Raw genomic sequence first — 19,644 nt, forward strand, 5'->3', positions numbered from 1 at the left:
GCAGATGGATGCATTTAAATACCTGTGTTAAACCATCCAAAGCAGCTGGTAGTGGTGAGGGCACTCAGTGTGCTGTCATTCATTGCTTGAGTATCCACATGAATTAAAAACAGACAAGACACAAATCTATTTAATTGTTTATTTAACAATGCATGCCAGACATGATCCTATTCACATTGAAGAATACAGATTTGTATTTGCATCCAAATACTCACTACTTTAATTTCATATTATAATCTCTCTCTATCTTTCTCTCAGTCATCATTACACATCATCTCTGTACACTCTGAGTGGAAGAACTGCATGCATTTAAAGGACATTAAATAAAGTGTGACCAGTAGAGGGATAAGTCCCTTTTAGTCGAACAACATCAGAAGTTATTGCAGAAAAAACATGTGCGTGATACTCTAAAGCTTACGAGTCACAGGTTTCATAGGAGGGAAGCAAATCTGTTGATTATTATTATCACATATGCTCATGATTCCCCAAAACTTTAAGAGACAGTGTAGTAAAATATTTAAAAAATACTGTACATTAAGATTCTGTTGGGTTGTGATGTGTTGGCATGCCTCCCAGTTATTAGTGTCATCTACACTTCCGATTCACACGCAGTTTAATTAAACGCACGTACAAACATACGCACACACGCATGCCTCCTGTCAGTACCTTCCACAACAGTCTCGTCAGCATATCGCAAACACAATCATGTACAAACCTTAACGAGTTTCTACATGCCTTGGACTTGTATGCTCTCTCGTATATGAGGATAAGGAACTTTGAAAAGAATAAAAGAGAATGTAAGGTCAAATAGCAGGGCATAAACTTTCATTCCAACGCGGTCATTTTGTTTTCTGACTGGCCCTGCAACGACTGAGGTGACCTCTGCCTAGTTAATCCCGTCTGCAACAGCTGTGACTCAGCGTGTTTCCATTTGGTTAGACAGAGTTTGGTTTGGTTCAAAATGCAAGAGTCAACTAAGCATGACTGCAAAGACATTCCTCACTTTTGTTTGTACTGTTGGTGTTTTCAACTTTTGTGGTAGAACAAGTTGATCAGGTATGAAGACATTCATGCATTGTATTGCCATTTCTGAACACCTAAACACAAAAATATATAGTTTTTCTATGATCAAAAAGATTCTGGGTTAGACTCATTAAGCACAGTGATTATACTGGACTCTTTCTTTCTTTCTTTCAACGATTAACTTTCCATCTTGCATCACTGGGGTAATGTTGTCCCTGAGCACTGACCTTCATCTTTAAACTATGCTATGACTTACATATGTGTTGAGGAAATTAAAACTCTCATCTTTTAGGTTTGCCATCCAGCCACTGCACACATTTGGGGTTAACTGCAACTTCTGTTGTGATTACAAGGTTAAAGGGACAATCTCCAGATTCTACCTAGAAAAGTAACTGGTCACGTGGTGTGGCGCTTTGCCCAGGACCACAGTTGTTTAATGTCTTTTGTAGCTCGCAAATTAAGAGACATCACCTGGGGGCTTTTAACAGTCCTGGATCATTAGATTTGGGTAGTACCACATGATTTAATCTAATTCGAGCAAGAAAGACCAGTTACTGCAATGACACCTACTGTTTATATTACATCTTCACCATCGTTTTCGTGCGCAGGTTTGTTTGTTTTTTTGTCCTCCAAAGCTATTGTTGTCAGTGAGATCTTTTATGTGTTCTGGTGAAGAAATTCAAATAAATACCCGTACAAGCAATGATACAGTTTACAGATAACAACAATTCCCCCACTCTGTACATCAGATGTGTCCAAAGAGAACAACAAATGTCGGTGAGAACATAACCACTGATTTTTTGGCCTCTTCACAACAGAAGACAAAGATGAAAAGAGGAAATTCACAGATTTATGAATCACTTCAGTCCCCACATACTCCATCCATGCCCAAAAGGCACCCTAAGTTTGGTATACTGGCAACTATGTATTGCCTTGTCAACATTAGAAAATTCTCATAAGCTGGTTGATAAAACATACAATAAAAACTACTTTAAATACTTTAAATATGATCGAAATGTACATTATATCAGACAAGTCTATATATTTAATAAATAATATAATACATCGTCATTTAGTGCATGTAGATGGTCATCTTTTATTAAATTGAAAAGCTTAATTAGAAAATACTCGACAAAAATATCACTGAGAAGATATAAATATTGATTTTTGTAATTCAAACAGGCATTTACTGCAATTATCAATAAGGAGCAAGAAAATGTCAATAAATAGAATCAATCTCAAAAGAAGAGCAACATGATTAAAACTGAATCATAAGAGTGAGAAAATATAAAAACAAACATTAAAAATCAGTAAGAATTCTATTGATTGAAGCTATTTTGTCTTTACAAAGCTATCGGAAAAAGACATCTTCTTTTTCAGACTTCTTTCTTTACAATAAAAAAAATGAGAACTTTTTAAAAAACACTGATCTGGCTTTCATCTTTTAATATTAATGACCCTATGTTTCCTCCTTCATGCCGCTTTAAAATGCATGCCTTTCTTAATAAATCTCAGCTAGAATGTGTATACTTGGCAACTCATTCCGAAGCTTTTCCAAATATAAATCAATCAGAAATAAATTCAAGGTCCTTCAATATGATCTGTATGCTTATTTCAACATTTGTTTTAGTATTAGGCAACTGCTTTTTGTGTGTTTTTTTAAAATAAGCCTCTTTTTGCAGTGACCTGCTTTGAATTCAATTCAAAAAAAGAATGAAAGGAGAAAAACAAATGGATGACAGTTATTGGATAGATGAAGGACGGATCTGTTAGGTGCAGGCGGATGTAAAAACCATTTCAAAAATAATGCCACTGCCAAAACCTGAAGGAAGAGGGCTGGGCTACAAGAGAGCTACGATTCTTGGAGTGAAAAGATTTTTGGTGTCAGGTGTGGGCAACTAAGGTTCACATCAGGTTTGCCCAGCAAGCGTTGCTTCTCACACAGGCTCATAACGCCCCCTTGTCCCCATCTATTGCAATTGCACTTGTAAAAGCTCTCTGGAGTCAGGTATAAACTAAGGTATCTCTCCAAGTGATATGTAGGATTTCACTGACCAAGTGTGTGCGCGGATAAACATGAGGATGTCACCATACGCGGAGCGCCTTTCTCTTTCACGCCCTTACATGATGCCTCAGGACAGTGCCTCAAGCACGGCCGCAGGAGATACATGGTGGCATGCCGACTTTTTGACTGCAGTGTGTTCAAATGCTGCTTTGTTTCTGGCAAAGATGAGTGCTTTAGCCGTTTCCTCTCTGATGCTACAATATACAAACAGAAGAGAAAGAACTGTATCCTTCAAAAATGAAATATTTATTTATTATGTGAAAGATTGAGTACTTAGAGGTAATTTGAAGTGCAGTGAAGTCCAAAGACTTCTGATCTCTTCACAAAGTGGCCAGAAATGTTAGTGTCTTTCTGGGTTGAGTTTATGCGAGTTAGGATTATATGAAGCAGGGAAAATGTATTTGAAGGTAAGGTTTTGCAGTAGTAATGACTCTATGTTGGCAAAAGAGGTGGGTGTCATTTCTTTCTTTCTCCTCTCCCTTGGCCTCTCAGACTTGACAGTGTCTACCATATAAAGCTGCTAGGAGTAACAGTATACTTTGTGTGTGACTAGTGTGACTGATATGTGATGTAACACAGTGAAAGATGTCTACTTGAAGTAAAGGTGGTGGGTGGAAGACATACAGTACGAATACACCTTCCATTGCCATAACACCAAACTGAGAGTTACTTAGCTACAAGAGGTAAAAACTAGTCTAGATTCATAGCTCTTTGTTTTGACTGGTGTACAGTAGGACCCCTATATCTCCAATCCTTCTCTGCAGATTTATGATTCAGAGTAAAGCTGCCCTTCAATACTGACTATGAATACATTTTTCTAATCTGAGATATAATGCGGGGGAAAAAAACAACCTTAGATCTCGTCCAGATTAGCATCTAAGGGCAACTTCACCCTGCTATCACTTTAGCCCTCGGCCCTCACAATACTCCTCTCTGGTCCTAACAGTGTGCAAGTGCACTTACACATCCTTGTCACGTGTAGTTTTGTCTATCGAAGCTGCGGAAAGCCGACGGAGCTGCCAGCTTCCTCATTGAGAGGCTGTCAGTTTTGGCTGTGTCAGGTCTTGCTCCAGACTTGCTCCTGAGGAAGGGGTTTCTGGTTCCTGCCAGACCCCGCCCCCCAGGCCCAGGCCCCCTGTCTGCCCCCAGACCCGGTCCTCTCTCCATCCTCTCACTCACCGACAGGCTCTTCCGGTGCGGAGGAGCCAGTGTGAGCGAAGGATGGGAGTCGTCTGACGAGCAGCTGTTTGCTCGCTCCAGCTTGGAGAAGGGGGAGCAGAGAGGGGCCCCACTGGGCCCACCTAGGACCCCTAGCCGAGGGGTATCAGGGGGTGGAACCAGGTCATCAGGGTCCTCAGGATCAGACTCTGTGTGACTAAGCTCTGCCTCTCTCTCTGGATGAGAGGAACCAACGTCCGACGGCTTATCAAAGGGGAATGAAGTGGAACCTCCAGGTGACTGTGAGCGTTCTGCGGGGGTGTATGGAGATGAGACGCAGCGTGTATCGATGCAGTCAGTGATGCTGGTGTACTCCGCGGCCTTTACCTGGACTCCGGCCCCAATCCCACCATAACAGCTTCTTGGTGTGAACATGAGGCTGTGTGACTTGACCAGAGGAGGCTCATCCAGGAATCCTGTGCCTGCGGTAGAGAGGTAGCGGCTGCTCTTAGAACGTTCGAGCAGCCCTGCTGAGGGAGGTGGGGATGGTTCCATATCCCAAGGAGGTAAAGTGCTCTCTGGTAAGAGATGTGCTGAGCATAATGACAAATCAGCTGCAGCACTATCATCAAACATAGCTCCAGGAGTTCCGCTGCTGCCTGCACCGCCCTCCGAGTGCCTGTCGCCCAAACCGCTGGTGGCAGCGCTGCTGAACTCCCGGCCTCCAGGCAGCACCGTCTCTATTATATCTGACTGCAGCGAGGAGTCTCTCTGGAGAGGTGGGACCATACGGAGAGGATCTAGAAAGACCTCCGCAGGCCCCACCTCTTCAGACGTTGAGACGTAGATATCAATGCAGGATGACGGACGGTGCTGCTGGGAGACCGATAACGTCGCCAGTGGGAGGGGCTTAGACTCCTTGGGGCCGGCAGCTGAGGACACAGATTGTGAGCTGTTGGCTCTGTGGAGACTGAGGGAGCGGTCTTTGAAGAAACTTTCAGCTCGCTCAGCTCTACTTCCCCGTTCAGCAGCACGACCAGCTCCAACATAAAATGAATGACTTCTGGTCCGTGTTGCTATGCCAGTGGGCGAAGGAGGAGACATGGAACCCTCAGCTGTTCCCTCTAGAGCCTCCTGGAGGCGGTAGCAGTTCCCTTCTGTGCTGTTAAAGCTGCTTTGACGGAGAATGTATGCGGCTTCAGGGCACTCAGCCTGGCGGAGTATGTATGCAGAGTCTGTGCAGTCAGACGAAGTCCGAGAACGTGCTTTTTGGACCTCCCCGCGCTCGACACCAGTCATGCGCTCCAGCGCTACAGTAATTCGTCCAATTAGCTCTTCCATTTGGGCCAGACGAATATCAACAGTCTGTAGTGATGCCTTCATGAAGTGTTCCCTCTCATTGACTTCCTCTAAACGCATCGCCATATTCTCCACCCTGACAGAGGAGACAGAAATGAGAGAAAAACATCATAAAAGCACTGGAGGGGGTAGAGTAGAGAGGCGAAAACAGTGTGTGTTCTTAGCTACACATTTCTGTACGCCGAAGGAAATTCTAAATTCACTTTTGTGTTATCAGATTGATCAGCTTCTTTTCTCTCTTTGCCCTTAGTTTCTTTTGCTAGAGTGCGCTGAGCTCTCTTGGCCATTGTACAGAAAAAGAAAAATGGAAATAAGTATTGAAATATGTTCTATATTTCTATTGTTTGATGGTTTTAATACGGACACTGCTTTTAAGTGCAGCCATGTCTGACCTTTCAGAAGTGACTCTGATTCTCTCATCATTGGAGGAGTGGAATCTGTCATCTTTCTCTCTGAAGTACTCCTCTATACACTGCTCCTCAAAATCATGGACTTTCTTCAGTTCGTCTTCTGTGATGAAAAGCTCTGTGGATGAAAGGGATTGAGTGTGTTAACGCTAACTATTCAGAAATACTGAAGAGATTTCTTTTTTCGTAAACAGACACTTTTATTGCACTAAAATGGAATAAATGTAACGAGTTCTATTACAAAAAGCTTGTTATTGTATGTGTGCAACTCACTCAGTCCATAGTCCCTTTCATCGTCATCATGCTTGCGCCATCGACAACACAGGTGCTTGAGGACCATAGTTATGTGGCTGAATATGATGAGAGGTGGAGGAAGGACCGGACGTTCATGGAAGGTCATAATGAGCTGGTAGCGCTGAAATTTCCACACCTGGTTGGAGATGGACTTGACCTCGAAGAATGTATTACTACAGACAATCACAGACAGAGACGCCATACAAGCCGAGAAAGATTACATCTGCTGTAAGCTAAAATAAACCGAATCAAGAGAGTTTTGAGGAGAAAATCTGACTAAACCTTCAGTTTAACTGTTGTGTCTTATATTGTCTGCTTTTTTTGTAATAACACTAATGCAGAGAAGAGGACGACTGCATTTGCTTCACTGATTATATAAAAGAGCAGCAACCGACCATTAGTCTGATAATGTCCATGTGGAAAAGCCACCATCCCATTATGATACTATAATTAGCTACCAGCCTCAGTGCCCAAATAAAAGTTACATGTGATGCCATTTTTTTGAATATGAGGGAAAAAAACATCAATAAAAACAATTTAATATTGCTAAGATGAATCCTCATCTTTGTCATCCTTTCTTATGAGAGCTAGAGGACAAGAATAAATAATTTCTGCCTTCATGCAGCCAAAAATAACTGAGTTTTGTGCTTCGCTGCATTTCTAAAACACTGCGGTGTCTACTTAAAGTGCAAAAGCTAAAACTATTGGAGGGTTTTACGTACTTGAACACAGCAATGAGCAGGTTAACCAGGAGTATGTTGGCCACCAGCAGATAGCAGGCCATGATTGCTGGAACAATCCAGGCACCCGTCTTGCACGGAGGCAGAGCCACCACCACACCGTCCTCTGTAGTGATGTTCTGCCCACAGGGGGCTGCGCATCACCACAAAATAAATACAAACAAGCGAACAAGTTACTAGAAGGCAAACTATATCTTTAGATAAAGACGTCCATTCATCATTAATAATATTTCAGAAGAATGTTTTGCACAAAAAATAAATGAAATACATGCAGACACATAATAACAGATAACAAACAGATGATGCTGTATATAATCAGAATTAAAATAAAGCAAAACTAAGAAAATTGAAGAAACTATCAAACATTCAAATGTATACTCGATCAACTAAAAGAGACAAGCAGACCTCAAAATACTTAAAAAAAAAAAAAGCACTTTTCCTTATTTTGCAAACAAACAAGAAGCATAATTCATCATTATGCTTCTTTTCTTAAAGTGGCGGTAGGAGAGAGTGGAAATCATAATGGTAGGGGTTTATGTACACACATGTGCATCTGATAACAAAATACACACATACACAGAAAAAAAACACATTTGTCATGTGTCACCACAGTTTGCGTTTACAATATATTTAAACATGTCGTCCGTGTTTAAAATATATTGTCACATATGCGAGCCATAGCTTCATTCAGCAATGGTTGACTGTTCTGAATCATTTGAGATGTATTTAGAATGTTTTTTCCATCTGTGATGGTTCAGTTGCTGTGGCTTATCTGGGGAACATTCAGCATTTGTTGTTGGTTTGTTTGCTTTTGAGATTCATTCTACTCATACTCATCATTGCTTGGTGCTCAATTGTTTCACGCAATGCAGCCCAAAGACAGAGAACTGAAGTAATTTTTCCATTTAATTTTTTTTAACCTTCCAAAAAATTTGGATTTAAAAACTCTGACAACTGAACCACTTGAAAAAACAGATTATAGATGATGAGAGGTGGTTAATAAATATGTTGTGGTGCTGATGTGTGGATGCTTTTGTTTTTATTCCTGCGTGATGTCGTATTAGCTTTTGAGTCTCAGTGCTTAGTCACGTTAAATGTCGCATTTATCGGCTGAAATATTTCTCCAATGTTGCAATTGCTTCGGTGAGAAGCTGAGCCGGCGTAAGGGGAGGGTGACATGGTTTAATGTGACAGATGGAGTTGTCATGGCAGGGTCACTTCTTCAAATGGGACGAATTAAAAATCGAATAACAACGAGAGGATAAGAAACATCAGCGGAATATCAAATTTTAAACTTTGATATTTCCTCCTGATGTGAAAGCCTGCCACAAACAAAGACCAGACACATTTGAATAGTGCTGCTGCCATGTAACATTACCATTTGCCAGCCAGTGCAAAAATTTGTGAGTCTAAAGTTGCTTGCAGGATATGGCCTTAGGTCAAGCTACTAGTTGTCTCAATAAAAGATCTGGAGAAGACTGATAGTGTCAGGGAATCAGGAGTTTTGGATTCTTTTAAAATCCGCTCTGTTATTTGTAGAAAACACTGCTGATATTCAGTAGCTGACCCAAGATGCCAACACATGAGGGCAACTTCAGCCTTAGAGCATGGAGCTGCATGCACACTTTTGTATCAAGTGGTCCTCTAGTGGTAGCAGTGGGCATGACATGGCATTAATGTGACGATGATGAACGAGAGGTGGGAGAGGTAGATGTGGTTAAATTAAGTTCTATAGCTATAGATTTACTGGGATTTTGACTGCATTGAGCAATGTGGGATGGACCATTATTACGCCAGGTTCCATGAGTGCGTAAGTAATTTTCGACCAGCCAGAGTTTTTCATTCAGCCTTTGCTGTACCTTCCTACTATGCATATCTGAAACAAAGAATGAAAACATTATTTCAGATCTCTTCTCTTTGGGCCACTCCTCACATTCTGTACACACCACCAAATATTACCACACAAAAAGATAAGAACGGAGCAGCACACAAAACGCACTCTCACTCTCTGGACATTTCCACATACACACTTCTCACAGTCTATTTATAATTTATTGAGTCAGAATGTCACTCTCTCTACATGACTGCAGATGCAATTAGTCTCCGAGGAAAACAGTTTTATTATGTATGTGTTACACACACACACTCACACACATGCGCGCGCACACAAACATCTTCAAGTAATAGTTCAAGCTGTGAAGAAATGAGTGAAAATGAAATCTAATTTCATACTGAGACTGGTGTTTTCAGTAATACTGCTTCCGTCATTCCTCCCTCCTTCCTCCTTACAAAAACGCATTTTGTCTAACAGCTTACACTCTCGCCCCTGAACTTACGGTCAATCTGGTCGGCAAACACCTCTCCGTAGATCATCCAGTAAGGCATGAAGAAGATGTTCCTGGCTAGCATCCAGGATGGGTCTTCGTTAGGGTTGAGAATGGCCTGACGTGCCACCCCAAAACTCATCAGCACCACCAACATGATGATCACAAAATACATCATGTCGATCATCTGACAGCGGGAGAGAGGAAGAGGAGAAGGGAAGAGGTGAGTGGTTAAAGGAAAGAGAAAACGAGGACAGGATATTTTGAAAATAATGACACTGGATGGGGAAATAGGTAATGAGCGTGTCTGTCACTGCAGGAAAATCAGTTGGTCTGCATTTGCATTTTTTGATTACTATTCTTCCCAGCCTAAGTTGGTCAACTGAAATTTAATTTAACCTGTTTTGGAACGAAGCCTGAAGTCAATATTTAAAATGCATTTAATTTAGAGCAATCTCTGAGCACTTTCAGGGCTGAAGGGGACACTCTCCCTTTGGGCTTATTTATCCTTCGAACACTTTTGTGCATTTTTTTGATGCACTCAGACTGTCGCTCATCTTGCATTCAGATACCCTGTTAAAGCAAACTTGGAGCTACAGCTGTCACCAAAGTTGTTATTACTAAAAAGAAAGAAAAGTGCAAGGCACACTAATAAGCAGAATAAAGCATCAAAACTAGTAAGAACACAGTTGATACTTTTGGCTGTAACTACAATGCAATTTTTACATTTCTTTATTAGCTTTATTAGCCTGCATAGATAAGTGCTTGGCACCAAAAGATGGTTAAACCTGAGCCCAAGTAAAAGCAATGGCGGTGTAATTAAAAAAAATGACTCAATTACTCAGATAATAAGATAAATCTAAAAAGATTTATATTAAATTAGGTGAAACACACTCATTTGTTTTTACTGTATGTGGACAGGAAGTGCTTGCATGTGTAGTCAGTCCCCTGAGCTTGTTCAGAGCCAGAAAAAAACCCTGTTTATGCCTGTGAACAGCTTTGACTTCAAACCTGCTCATCACATATGCAAATTATTTGAGTAAATCACTGTCAATTTAAGTAACTCTAACTAACTGCTGATTTTCATATCAAAGAGTCTGCGTCCAGCGGTAAACAGGGACATGCCCAGGACGGTCGAGGATCAGAAAGATACAGAACTGGCTCTTTGATCCCCCTCCCCCCGTTGTTTTATCTCCATGTCTGTATCGGCTCTGATCTTGAGCTCTCTACGATCAAACAATAAAGTTAAGAGGCACAGAAGCTTGTTTACCGCTTACAGATTAAACCTTTGCAATCATCAAACTCAGTAAGCTGTTACAGTCAGTATAGATGATGTTGGGCAAAGTCAGAGGGTAAACAGATAGGGATGAAGGCCAGATAATGGAAGGAAAATATGAAAAATACTGCAGATTATAATAGGGATGCCTAAACACACAGAGTTGACTTCCCCTGCCTCTTCTCACCATCTTGCCGATCATCATCACATAGGGACCCAGGTACTTGTTGACTCCGAAGATGTCGAGCAGCCGGATGTACCAATAGATGATGTTGACACAGTAAATCACCCGTCCATAACTCATGAGCGGTGGCTCCTGGAGACGCAGCACCATGCCGACAGAGAATATGAGGATGGCCATGAGGTCTGTGATGTTCCAGTACTCCTGAAGCCACACCTTCACCTTCTGTAACAACTTTCCCGGCTCAGACATCAGGATCTAAACAGCGATCAGAGGAAAATGAACAGAAATGTGGATGCTGTAATGCAGAGATGACAGAAAATGGCATTAATTAAATACAGACGCTAAAGGGTAAAATAAACAGTGACCCTAAAAAGTGACAAAAATAGCACAACAGAAAAATGCACTCTATCACAACCACCATAAGAGGGCAGCATGAGTTCACCTATCGGAGAATCTAACAGCTCAGAATGAGCTGACACAATGATGAATGCATTTCATATACTTACAGTAAAAACAAAGCCACAGAGGATGAACATAATATGGCCACATACCTTTATATTCTATTCACTTTACTCTTTTGCTTTCATGGTTTTCCCATTTCTGTGGCCTGCCTGCATCTCCACTACCAAACACTCTTTTACATCTATTTCTCTGATATATGTACATTTTACCTATTTGCTATGAGACTTAGATGATATGGACATCATGATTAGCCTTTGCCCTCCACCACTGAACTCACTAAATAAGCTGCCGGAGACACTTTGGGTCTTCAGTTGGCTGGCCGGTAGGGAAGACTTGCTTAGAGAGGTCACTACAGGTCTACATTTATAGTCTATTGTACCTCTCTCATCTTCTCTATGCCATTGGTGAAGATGTAAGCGATAACAATCCACTCTTGAGGAGAAGGCCACAAGTCCATCTTGACCAGGACAATGTAGTTGAACAGCATCAGGTAGCCCACATATGCCATCTGCATAGTGATGCAACAGCAGAGAAAAATCAGCATGGTTATAAGTTTGTGCGCTTCAGACACATTAGCAAACTTTACACGAATGAAGATCAATTATCTCTCTGCAAACAGATTCAGTGAAAGGGGGTTTGCCCAAATTAAACACATATTGAGTGAAGTCCTGACCCTCATTGCAACTCCCATTAATGCAGTTTTCAGGCTTTGATAAAAGATATTTGGGGTCAAGGTACCTCCATTATGTGTCTCCTGAATCTTTTAAAAAACATGTTGGCTTTCTGGTTTATACGCATATTTTTTTCCATCTGCAAAACAAGCATTCTACCAATGTTCATTCTACACATGCACATTTGCTTCACACAATAGCTAATTATTAAACCTGGACAGCACACATCAGGTCATAGGTATAAATCTAAATTGGGAACAAGACTAAAAACTCCATTTTGGCTCAGAGAACACATCTGCAATAGTTGAAAGGCACCACAGAGTATTTCTCTTTAACCTGAAGGGCAGAAAGGAGAAGTGGGGTAAGACGGTGGGGGGTGGAGAAGAGAAGGAGAGCGAATAGCCAGAGAGAGGAAAACAGGATGAAACAAAGAGCAGTGAAAATATTTTCTCTGCATAAATAAACAGCGAAATCCCTGCCGGTGCTAAAGAGATGTTTTCACTGGGCAAGCAAATTGAGGCAAATTGAGGAAAAATAATAAATGAGCCAGAATCAAACAAAGCACACACGCTCATAGGCAGATACTGTACCACACAAGCTATACATAAACAGTTACAGATTCTACATGTAAGCTGCTCTATTAAAACAGATAATTGAAAAATCCAAAGCTTAATTTAATATTTATATATTGTAGTAGTTAACCTAGTGGCAATGGCCCAGAAACTTTAGTCAATATTCACACTGTCAATAAAAAGCCTTCTTGTGTGATTCAATTCCTTACCCACCCTCATCCTCCTATACTTTTCTCTCAATGCTGCTTCCATCAGCCTCCAGATCTACTTCATACTATACTTTCCCACACCGTCAAGCCAGGCAATGTCAGGTTGGAACGGGAGGTTAATGACAATGGAGGCAGCGTGAAAGTAGAGGCTTTTGATGCTGTTGCAGAAATACAGTAAGCAGTGACAGTAGCAACAGGAAGCAGAGCATGTAGGTGGTGCTGCTGAAACTGACACTGACCGTATGGAACCAGAACTTGACAATTGGTGCATTGTAGAACTCGTATATCTTGCGTCCCATGGGGATAAGGCGGTGGCGGTTCTGAACCTCCTCAACATCCTTCTTTCTGGATGTCTCTGTGGTTACTTTGCCCAGCATTGCCTGGGCGAATGCAAACCCCACATGGAGCGAGGGAGGAAGGAGTGAGAGGTGTGAGGATTTAAAGTATAGAGAGTGTGGGAAGAGGGAAATGTGATGGATGGGAAAGGTGGGGGAGGAGGAGTCGGTAGAGATGCAGAGGAAAGATGGATAGGAGGATGAGTATTTGGGATGGAGGAGGAAGAGTTGAATAACAGAGAAAAGGGAGAAGGGGGGAGAGGGTTAAATTATGGGCTACAGCACTGTTTTAATATCATAATTAAAGAAGCAAGCACAAGCAATGCAATCATTCCAAAATGTGAAATGTGTGTTTGAGGTGGAGTTTGGGTGAAGGCTGGAAGGCTGGTAACAGAGTATTACGCAGACATGGACACTCATGGATTGTGTCTCAGACAACAATTAGGAGGCAAAAAAGAGACAAGGTACTGACAGGAAGAAGACAGAAAAAAGGAAAGATAAGACATAGATATCTCACTTCAATCTGTGACACATTTCCTTATCCATGAGAGAGGGTTCGGAGCCCACTTTTTTATGGGTCATGGTCTTAATGTCAAAGCAACACCAGACCTCTGAGAGGAATTGTATTATAAGTCAACAAGCGTAACAAACCTGGGCAACGTTTAAAGTTTTAAAGCTGGTCTAAATGGTTCAAATATGCAATGAGGAGTCGGTGTACATCCCAGGGCTTTGAATAGGTAGACTCGTCATAAAAACCACCTCTATGAAATTAGAAGAAAAGGAGCACTTTTAGTAAGAACTAGAGGATTTCTATTTTGTTTTATGCCCCAAATATGTGAAACATATAGAGCTAAAGTTTTCTCCAAGGCACACACAGACAGGGCCTTCAGGATGAACAAATTCAGACGCCAGTGTGTAAACCACACCATGCCTTAACTGCACTAAACATGCATTTTAGCTATCAGACAGGCTTTTACATCCATTACAGTGTGTTCTATGCCAAGCATCTGATCATCATATCACGAAAATACAATCTCCCTCTGTGGTGTAGCAGTCCGTGTATATATGTATGAATCTTTGTGTGATTCATAAGTAAGTGACGCTGCATTTGTGCAGTCAGAAGCCAGGGCAACAGGAAGGGGCTCTTTACAAGTACATCCTCTAGCAGCGGGGAATCTTTGTTTAACGCCAGAGTGCCTCAAGGACTGCAAGTGTAAAAAAAAGACCCGTTTCGTGAATGTTTGCACTGGCTTGCTGGCTTGCTCAATGCAAGATGGAAAATATGCACAGTGGTGCTGGAAGGCATTCAACTTCAGCTCAGCCGCTTCACGCGACGGCCACGGATTCAGTTTGTGCATTGAAATTGATTTTCAAATTCCAGTCTTCATTCGAACACACAAGCTGGATCCTGGCATCGTCGCTAGAACTGACCTGGACTGAAATGGAGCGAGTTCTAATTCTTCGGTACTTTTTGTGTCTATGCAGATGGACCAACTCTTCTGCTGTGAGCTGGGAGAAGGTGCTCAGACTTTGCATGATTTAAGCTCTGCAGCAGCAGGCGGACATGGTTATATAATGCAAAAGCCTGGGCCTCCCATGCTCAGCAGCCGCCATGCTGAGTGGTATGCTGCAGCAAGCCATCACTGATGGTAGAGAGTGAGGGGAAGCAATTGGCTAGCATACAGTACTGTACCTCAATCAGACCTGAGCTTGAAGAAAAAGGGAAAAAGAGAGAAAGAACCAGAGAGGGAGAGAAAGAGCGAGGGGGAAAGAGGGAGGGAGAGATTTGCAGGAAAAAAGATAGAAAGCAAAAGTAATAAAGAAGCAAAGAGAGAGCTGGGCTGAGAATGAGAGAGAAGGGAAGGGGGGTGGGTGAGAGAGAAACAGAGGAGAAGATAGACGGAAAGAGAAAGATACACGAGGGAACCCACAAGCGGCGACAGACTGAGACGCTACAACTCCACAATCATGTCTTTGCTGAGACGATGAGAAACAGAAAGGCCAATTCGGCAGGAAGTGTCCAGCTGGCCAGAATAGGGAAACAAATATGTGTGCGTGGAGAACTGTGTGCATATATCCGTGTCTGAGTGTGTGTAGCGTCATCTCATTGTGGACAGCACCGACATTGTTTAAAAACTTGCCCACAAGAGATATTTACAAAAGGAAACAGTGTCAGGGTTGGGTGCAGTTTTAAGATCGAACAAAGCGTGTGTGTTTGTGTGTGCATGGTCTGAATATGTGTATCGATTCTGACTATGCAGGGCTGAGGTGGGTTCTCTCACCACGGAGTTGTACTGCGTCTCACAGTAAGATCTTACTGTGAACTCCATGTCTTCCTCCTCCTTCTCCTTCACTGGTTTTTCAGGCTCCTCCTCCTCCTTTTCCTGCAGGTAGGCCTCCTGATCCTGGGGCATGTAGGACATCTCGTCCTTGTTCTTGAATTCCAGACTCAGGATCGATGGTGGGAGCAGCAGCCCTAATATTACCTGTGTGATCAAATGAGGGAGACAGGAAGTGGATGTGGAAGTAAGAGCTGGAAGTGACAAATCACAGAGTGTTATGCTATAGTTTCATGAGAGGCGCCATGGAAATTAGGACACAAAGACTCTGGAGCAAAAAACCTTCAAAATCGCTCTATTTTACACATGTGAACCTCACATAATAAAGCATTTGCTCTCACGAACACCTCCCAATCCTGTCCTGACCTGCACTTAGCTGAATGACAAAGCTGTGGTATTTACAACAGCTAGTCTAACGGTGGAGGTCAATTATAAAGGCATTAGACAAGGACATGCAGCAAGAATCCTGTGCTGCCAAGATGGATGACGGGGACACACGCATCTCGAGCGGCTATTAAAAAAAATGGCAGCTGTGCTGTAAACACTTCAGCAGCTAATAGGCAAGCAAGAGCAAGTCAAACGTGATCACAGTGGGAAGTAAAGAATAAGAGAAAAAGATGAAAATCAGGGTAATGAGTTATCTTTTTCTTAAGAGTGAAATTTAAGTTTTTGTTTCATCATAAATATGTTAAGGCCTAAGATTAAAAACAGATTCAAAATTTTACCAAAATAGCTGTCAGTAAAGTTAGATGGTTAGATGAGTAGCATGGATTAAATATAGAATATGAAAAGGATCACAGTAAAGCAGGTAGTATCCCCGATTTTATGAGGGTGTTTAAGGCAACCGCACCATTACTTACTGATGTATAAGGTAAGCAAGTAAAGTCTGTTTCTATAGCATGTTTAAAACCAAAGTGCTTCACAGTAAAAAAGAAAAAGAAAGCAGTGTACAGCTTACAGTCCACTGAAATCTTTCCAGTTTCCAGTTGTGATATAAATACATTCAAAAGCTGTGCACACGGATGATTATGACAACATTTTTAACAATGATACTCTCCGTATTTCACAAACTCCTTGATGCATCTCGGTTTGTTTGTTTTTTCCACTTTTTCTTCTTTCTGTCTTACTGCTCCAGTGAGTTTGCCTTAGTAGGGCTCTCTCTATCTCTCTTTTGCGCTCTCTCTCTCTCTCTCTCCTGCAAAGGCCAAATCACACTTAAAGCACTTGCAGTATCCTCTCGCTCTGAGATGCTAGAAAGCCGGACCCATCACTCCCCTCGCTCGGTGTATGAATGAGTGTGATCTCAGCCTCAGCAAATCCCAGTGCAACTCTTCAGCATAAATAAGTCTAACCTCTGAACTGAGCAGCTCCCTGCCTATCACTCTACCACCAGATGTCTTGGAGACCCACATGAGCAGATATTGCTCTAATCTTAACCACCAGTCTTAACTAAAAGCTTTTCCTTGACTTAAAAGGGGTGTTCACCGCACGAGCGTCAATGTAAAATACATTGCACTCTGTTTCAAGGGGGTTTTTTTGTGACTAAATTAAGGTCAGTTCTCCCGTCCCCTCTGACCTAAAAAGATGGCTTTGAAGGCTTATACTAATTAAGTTGTGGCAGAAGTTCAGCCAGCAGTCCGGCACTGATCACACTGACAGTGTCGAGCTTATTATTGTCCAATAAACCTCTTTTCTCTGGATGGCCATTCCTCCCACCATCACAAGCAACCTTGACTGGGTTGATCTTTAAGTACAGTACATCATTTCACCTACATAAACTCACCCTAAGATGTTAATCTGCTATGAAATAGTGTCGCTGGTCACCCTGGAAGACCAAAGTGACTGAGAAAACGAACATTTGATATTACATAATTTTCTGGAATTAACCAATCCAGGTGTGGGTTCAGATTTGTCCATCTGATAAGTAATAGTAATAGTAAGTCTTTGCTAAACTGAGAGGCAGGTGTGGATAGCGTACGCTTTTTACCGCCAGTGGTGACCTGCCTACTCCTCACAGTCCAGCACGCACTCTAAATCCTGAACAATGACTCGTCATAGCCCCTTCAGGTGTTCCTCATTTGACCTTTTTAATTCCCCGTGAACAGAACTTTCTGGATTAGGTTAATTTTTCACTCGTATGATTCAGGCCAATTGTATGTAGTGAGGATAAACATGCACACAGCGTGCACGAGATGAAACAAGGACATAACTACATTATTGTATATTATGTCCTCATTATAGACTTCCTCCACTTCCACTTGCACACATCTTCTGCAGCCTATAACTCATAAGAGATATTCAAGAGTTTAAAAAATCTCTGAAGCATGACCAAGCTACGTACAGATTATCCATCTTATAGCTGAAAAATATGCATGCCAGCACTCTGACAGACAAGCTACATCATCGAAATACTGCTTTTACTTGAACGTTACGGTATATTTATATTTTATGTGCTATGCTGACTACAGGTAGGTTTTACTTCTTATGCAGGTGTATCACCTACAGAGTAACTGATAGGTATCTCGTTACTTTACAGGCAGTCTGAGGGGATACAACCATGAATCTTTTACACTAGAGAAGGACATTGCTTTTAAATGCACAGACTCTTCTACTCAACCATCTACCCGACGCGTACTACCTTCAGCCCTGAGTTCTTGCGCATGCGCAGGCGCCCCATCCACATGTCGGTCAGCAGCATCTGACTGCAGGTGTGAGCGATGAAATCTCTATGTTTGGCTGCTACAGCCAGCTGCAGGCAGGTGGCATTGCTCCAGTTCTTCAGCTCGTATGTCAGCAGCTTCATGGCCATCTGCTCATCCTGTTTATAGGACTGGTCTAGGAGCTCCACAGCCAGCTGGCCAAACTCTCTGGGAAAATATATAAAGTATGTATACAAGCACACTGAGTCATGAATCAAGACAGCAATATACTTTGTCTAAAAGTGAAAATGTTATTCAACTGGTCATAACACTGCTGGCCACCTGGCCCCAAGTCTGAGGGTATTATGGCATAAAACACATGTACAAACATAAAAACTGTGCGGTGTGAATTGGTTACAAGGCGAATGTTTAGATGACTTACAAGGATAATATTAAATGCAACATATCTTTGATAAATGAAAGAAATATGATGTGGCCAACACAAATACATGCAGAAACACAACAGTTTTCTCAGATGTTCAAAGCAACATCTGTACCAGTACCATCGCTTATATCAAATTTTTAATTGGGTTCCAAAATCCTACACAATACTTTTCTCATACTTTCATTTCAGGACATTAATTTTTTACAGCATCACATTCAATTATGAACAAATTTTTTTTATTTTATATATATATGTATATATATATATATATATATACTAGGTTAAATGGAGATTTTAAATTACCCAAAGTTGTGAATGGTTATCTGTCTTTCTGTGTTAGCCTTGCAAAAGACTAGCAAATTGTCCAGGGTGTACCTTGCCTCTCGACCTATGTTAGCTGGGATAGACTACATCTGCCGCACGACCCTGAATTGGATAGGCAGAAATGAAAGGACGGTCCTTTCTCTCTCAGACCTTAAGATTGTTCGCATGCATCTTTGTATGTAATGATAACTTATTTTGACTGTGCATGTGTGTGCACAAGGATATCTATCCAGACATGCACTGAAAGTCATTTGCAAACCAATGAATTCCTTCACTGAGTCCCCAATTTCATTTAAAGTAAAATTCATATTTTACCAAACAAGAGACTCAGCAGTGCACTTCCACAGTTCATTTCCATCCTGTGTGCCTGATAGGAAATGTTTCCACTTCTCACACTAAAAGAACGATGCTGACTGGCAGGTCCCTATAGGGGCCCTACTTGCCTAGTGGGCTGTTACAGTACTTAATCAATATAGCAATGCATCAACCATGACTTCAGTATCAGCAGAGGGAGCTGCTCAGTGCTGACAGGATGTTTTCACTCACTGTTGGAGCCATCACAGGACTATTTGATTCAGGCTAGGAATATAATACAGGACAAACAATGAGTACCTGTAAGGAAGTCTCAGGCAGTGTCCCACTGAATGACCATGAATGGTAGATGAGAGAGAACATCTTTAATCCACAGAATAGTGATTATTAGCTCACGGCTGACTCATTTAAAACAAAGGTATAGTTCCATTTAAAGCCTGAAAAGAAATTGTAGTTTCTGTCATTGGAGATCAAACTTAATGGATGACTTAGACTGCAGAAATTAC

At 41.7% G+C, this 19,644-nt stretch overlaps 1 protein-coding gene across 1 annotated transcript in view; it reads right to left on the bottom strand.

Annotated features, from left to right (window-relative positions):
* Window positions 1–134: 134 nt before the first annotated feature.
* Window positions 135–19,644, bottom strand: part of trpm3 (transient receptor potential cation channel, subfamily M, member 3) — a 118,084-nt gene continuing 98,574 nt past the window's right edge. The window contains 10 exon segments of the mRNA XM_013909931.1: window positions 135–5,681; window positions 5,998–6,130; window positions 6,286–6,479; window positions 7,029–7,179; window positions 9,383–9,557; window positions 10,834–11,085; window positions 11,672–11,800; window positions 12,984–13,124; window positions 15,362–15,565; window positions 18,057–18,285. Of these exon segments, the coding sequence (XP_013765385.1) occupies window positions 4,061–5,681; window positions 5,998–6,130; window positions 6,286–6,479; window positions 7,029–7,179; window positions 9,383–9,557; window positions 10,834–11,085; window positions 11,672–11,800; window positions 12,984–13,124; window positions 15,362–15,565; window positions 18,057–18,285 (3,229 nt within the window). The 3' untranslated portion in view covers window positions 135–4,060.

The sequence above is a fragment of the Pundamilia nyererei genome, unplaced genomic scaffold, assembly GCF_000239375.1.
Source record: "Pundamilia nyererei isolate P.nyererei 1_Seehausen unplaced genomic scaffold, PunNye1.0 scaffold00033, whole genome shotgun sequence".
Lineage (NCBI taxonomy): Eukaryota > Metazoa > Chordata > Actinopteri > Cichliformes > Cichlidae > Pundamilia > Pundamilia nyererei.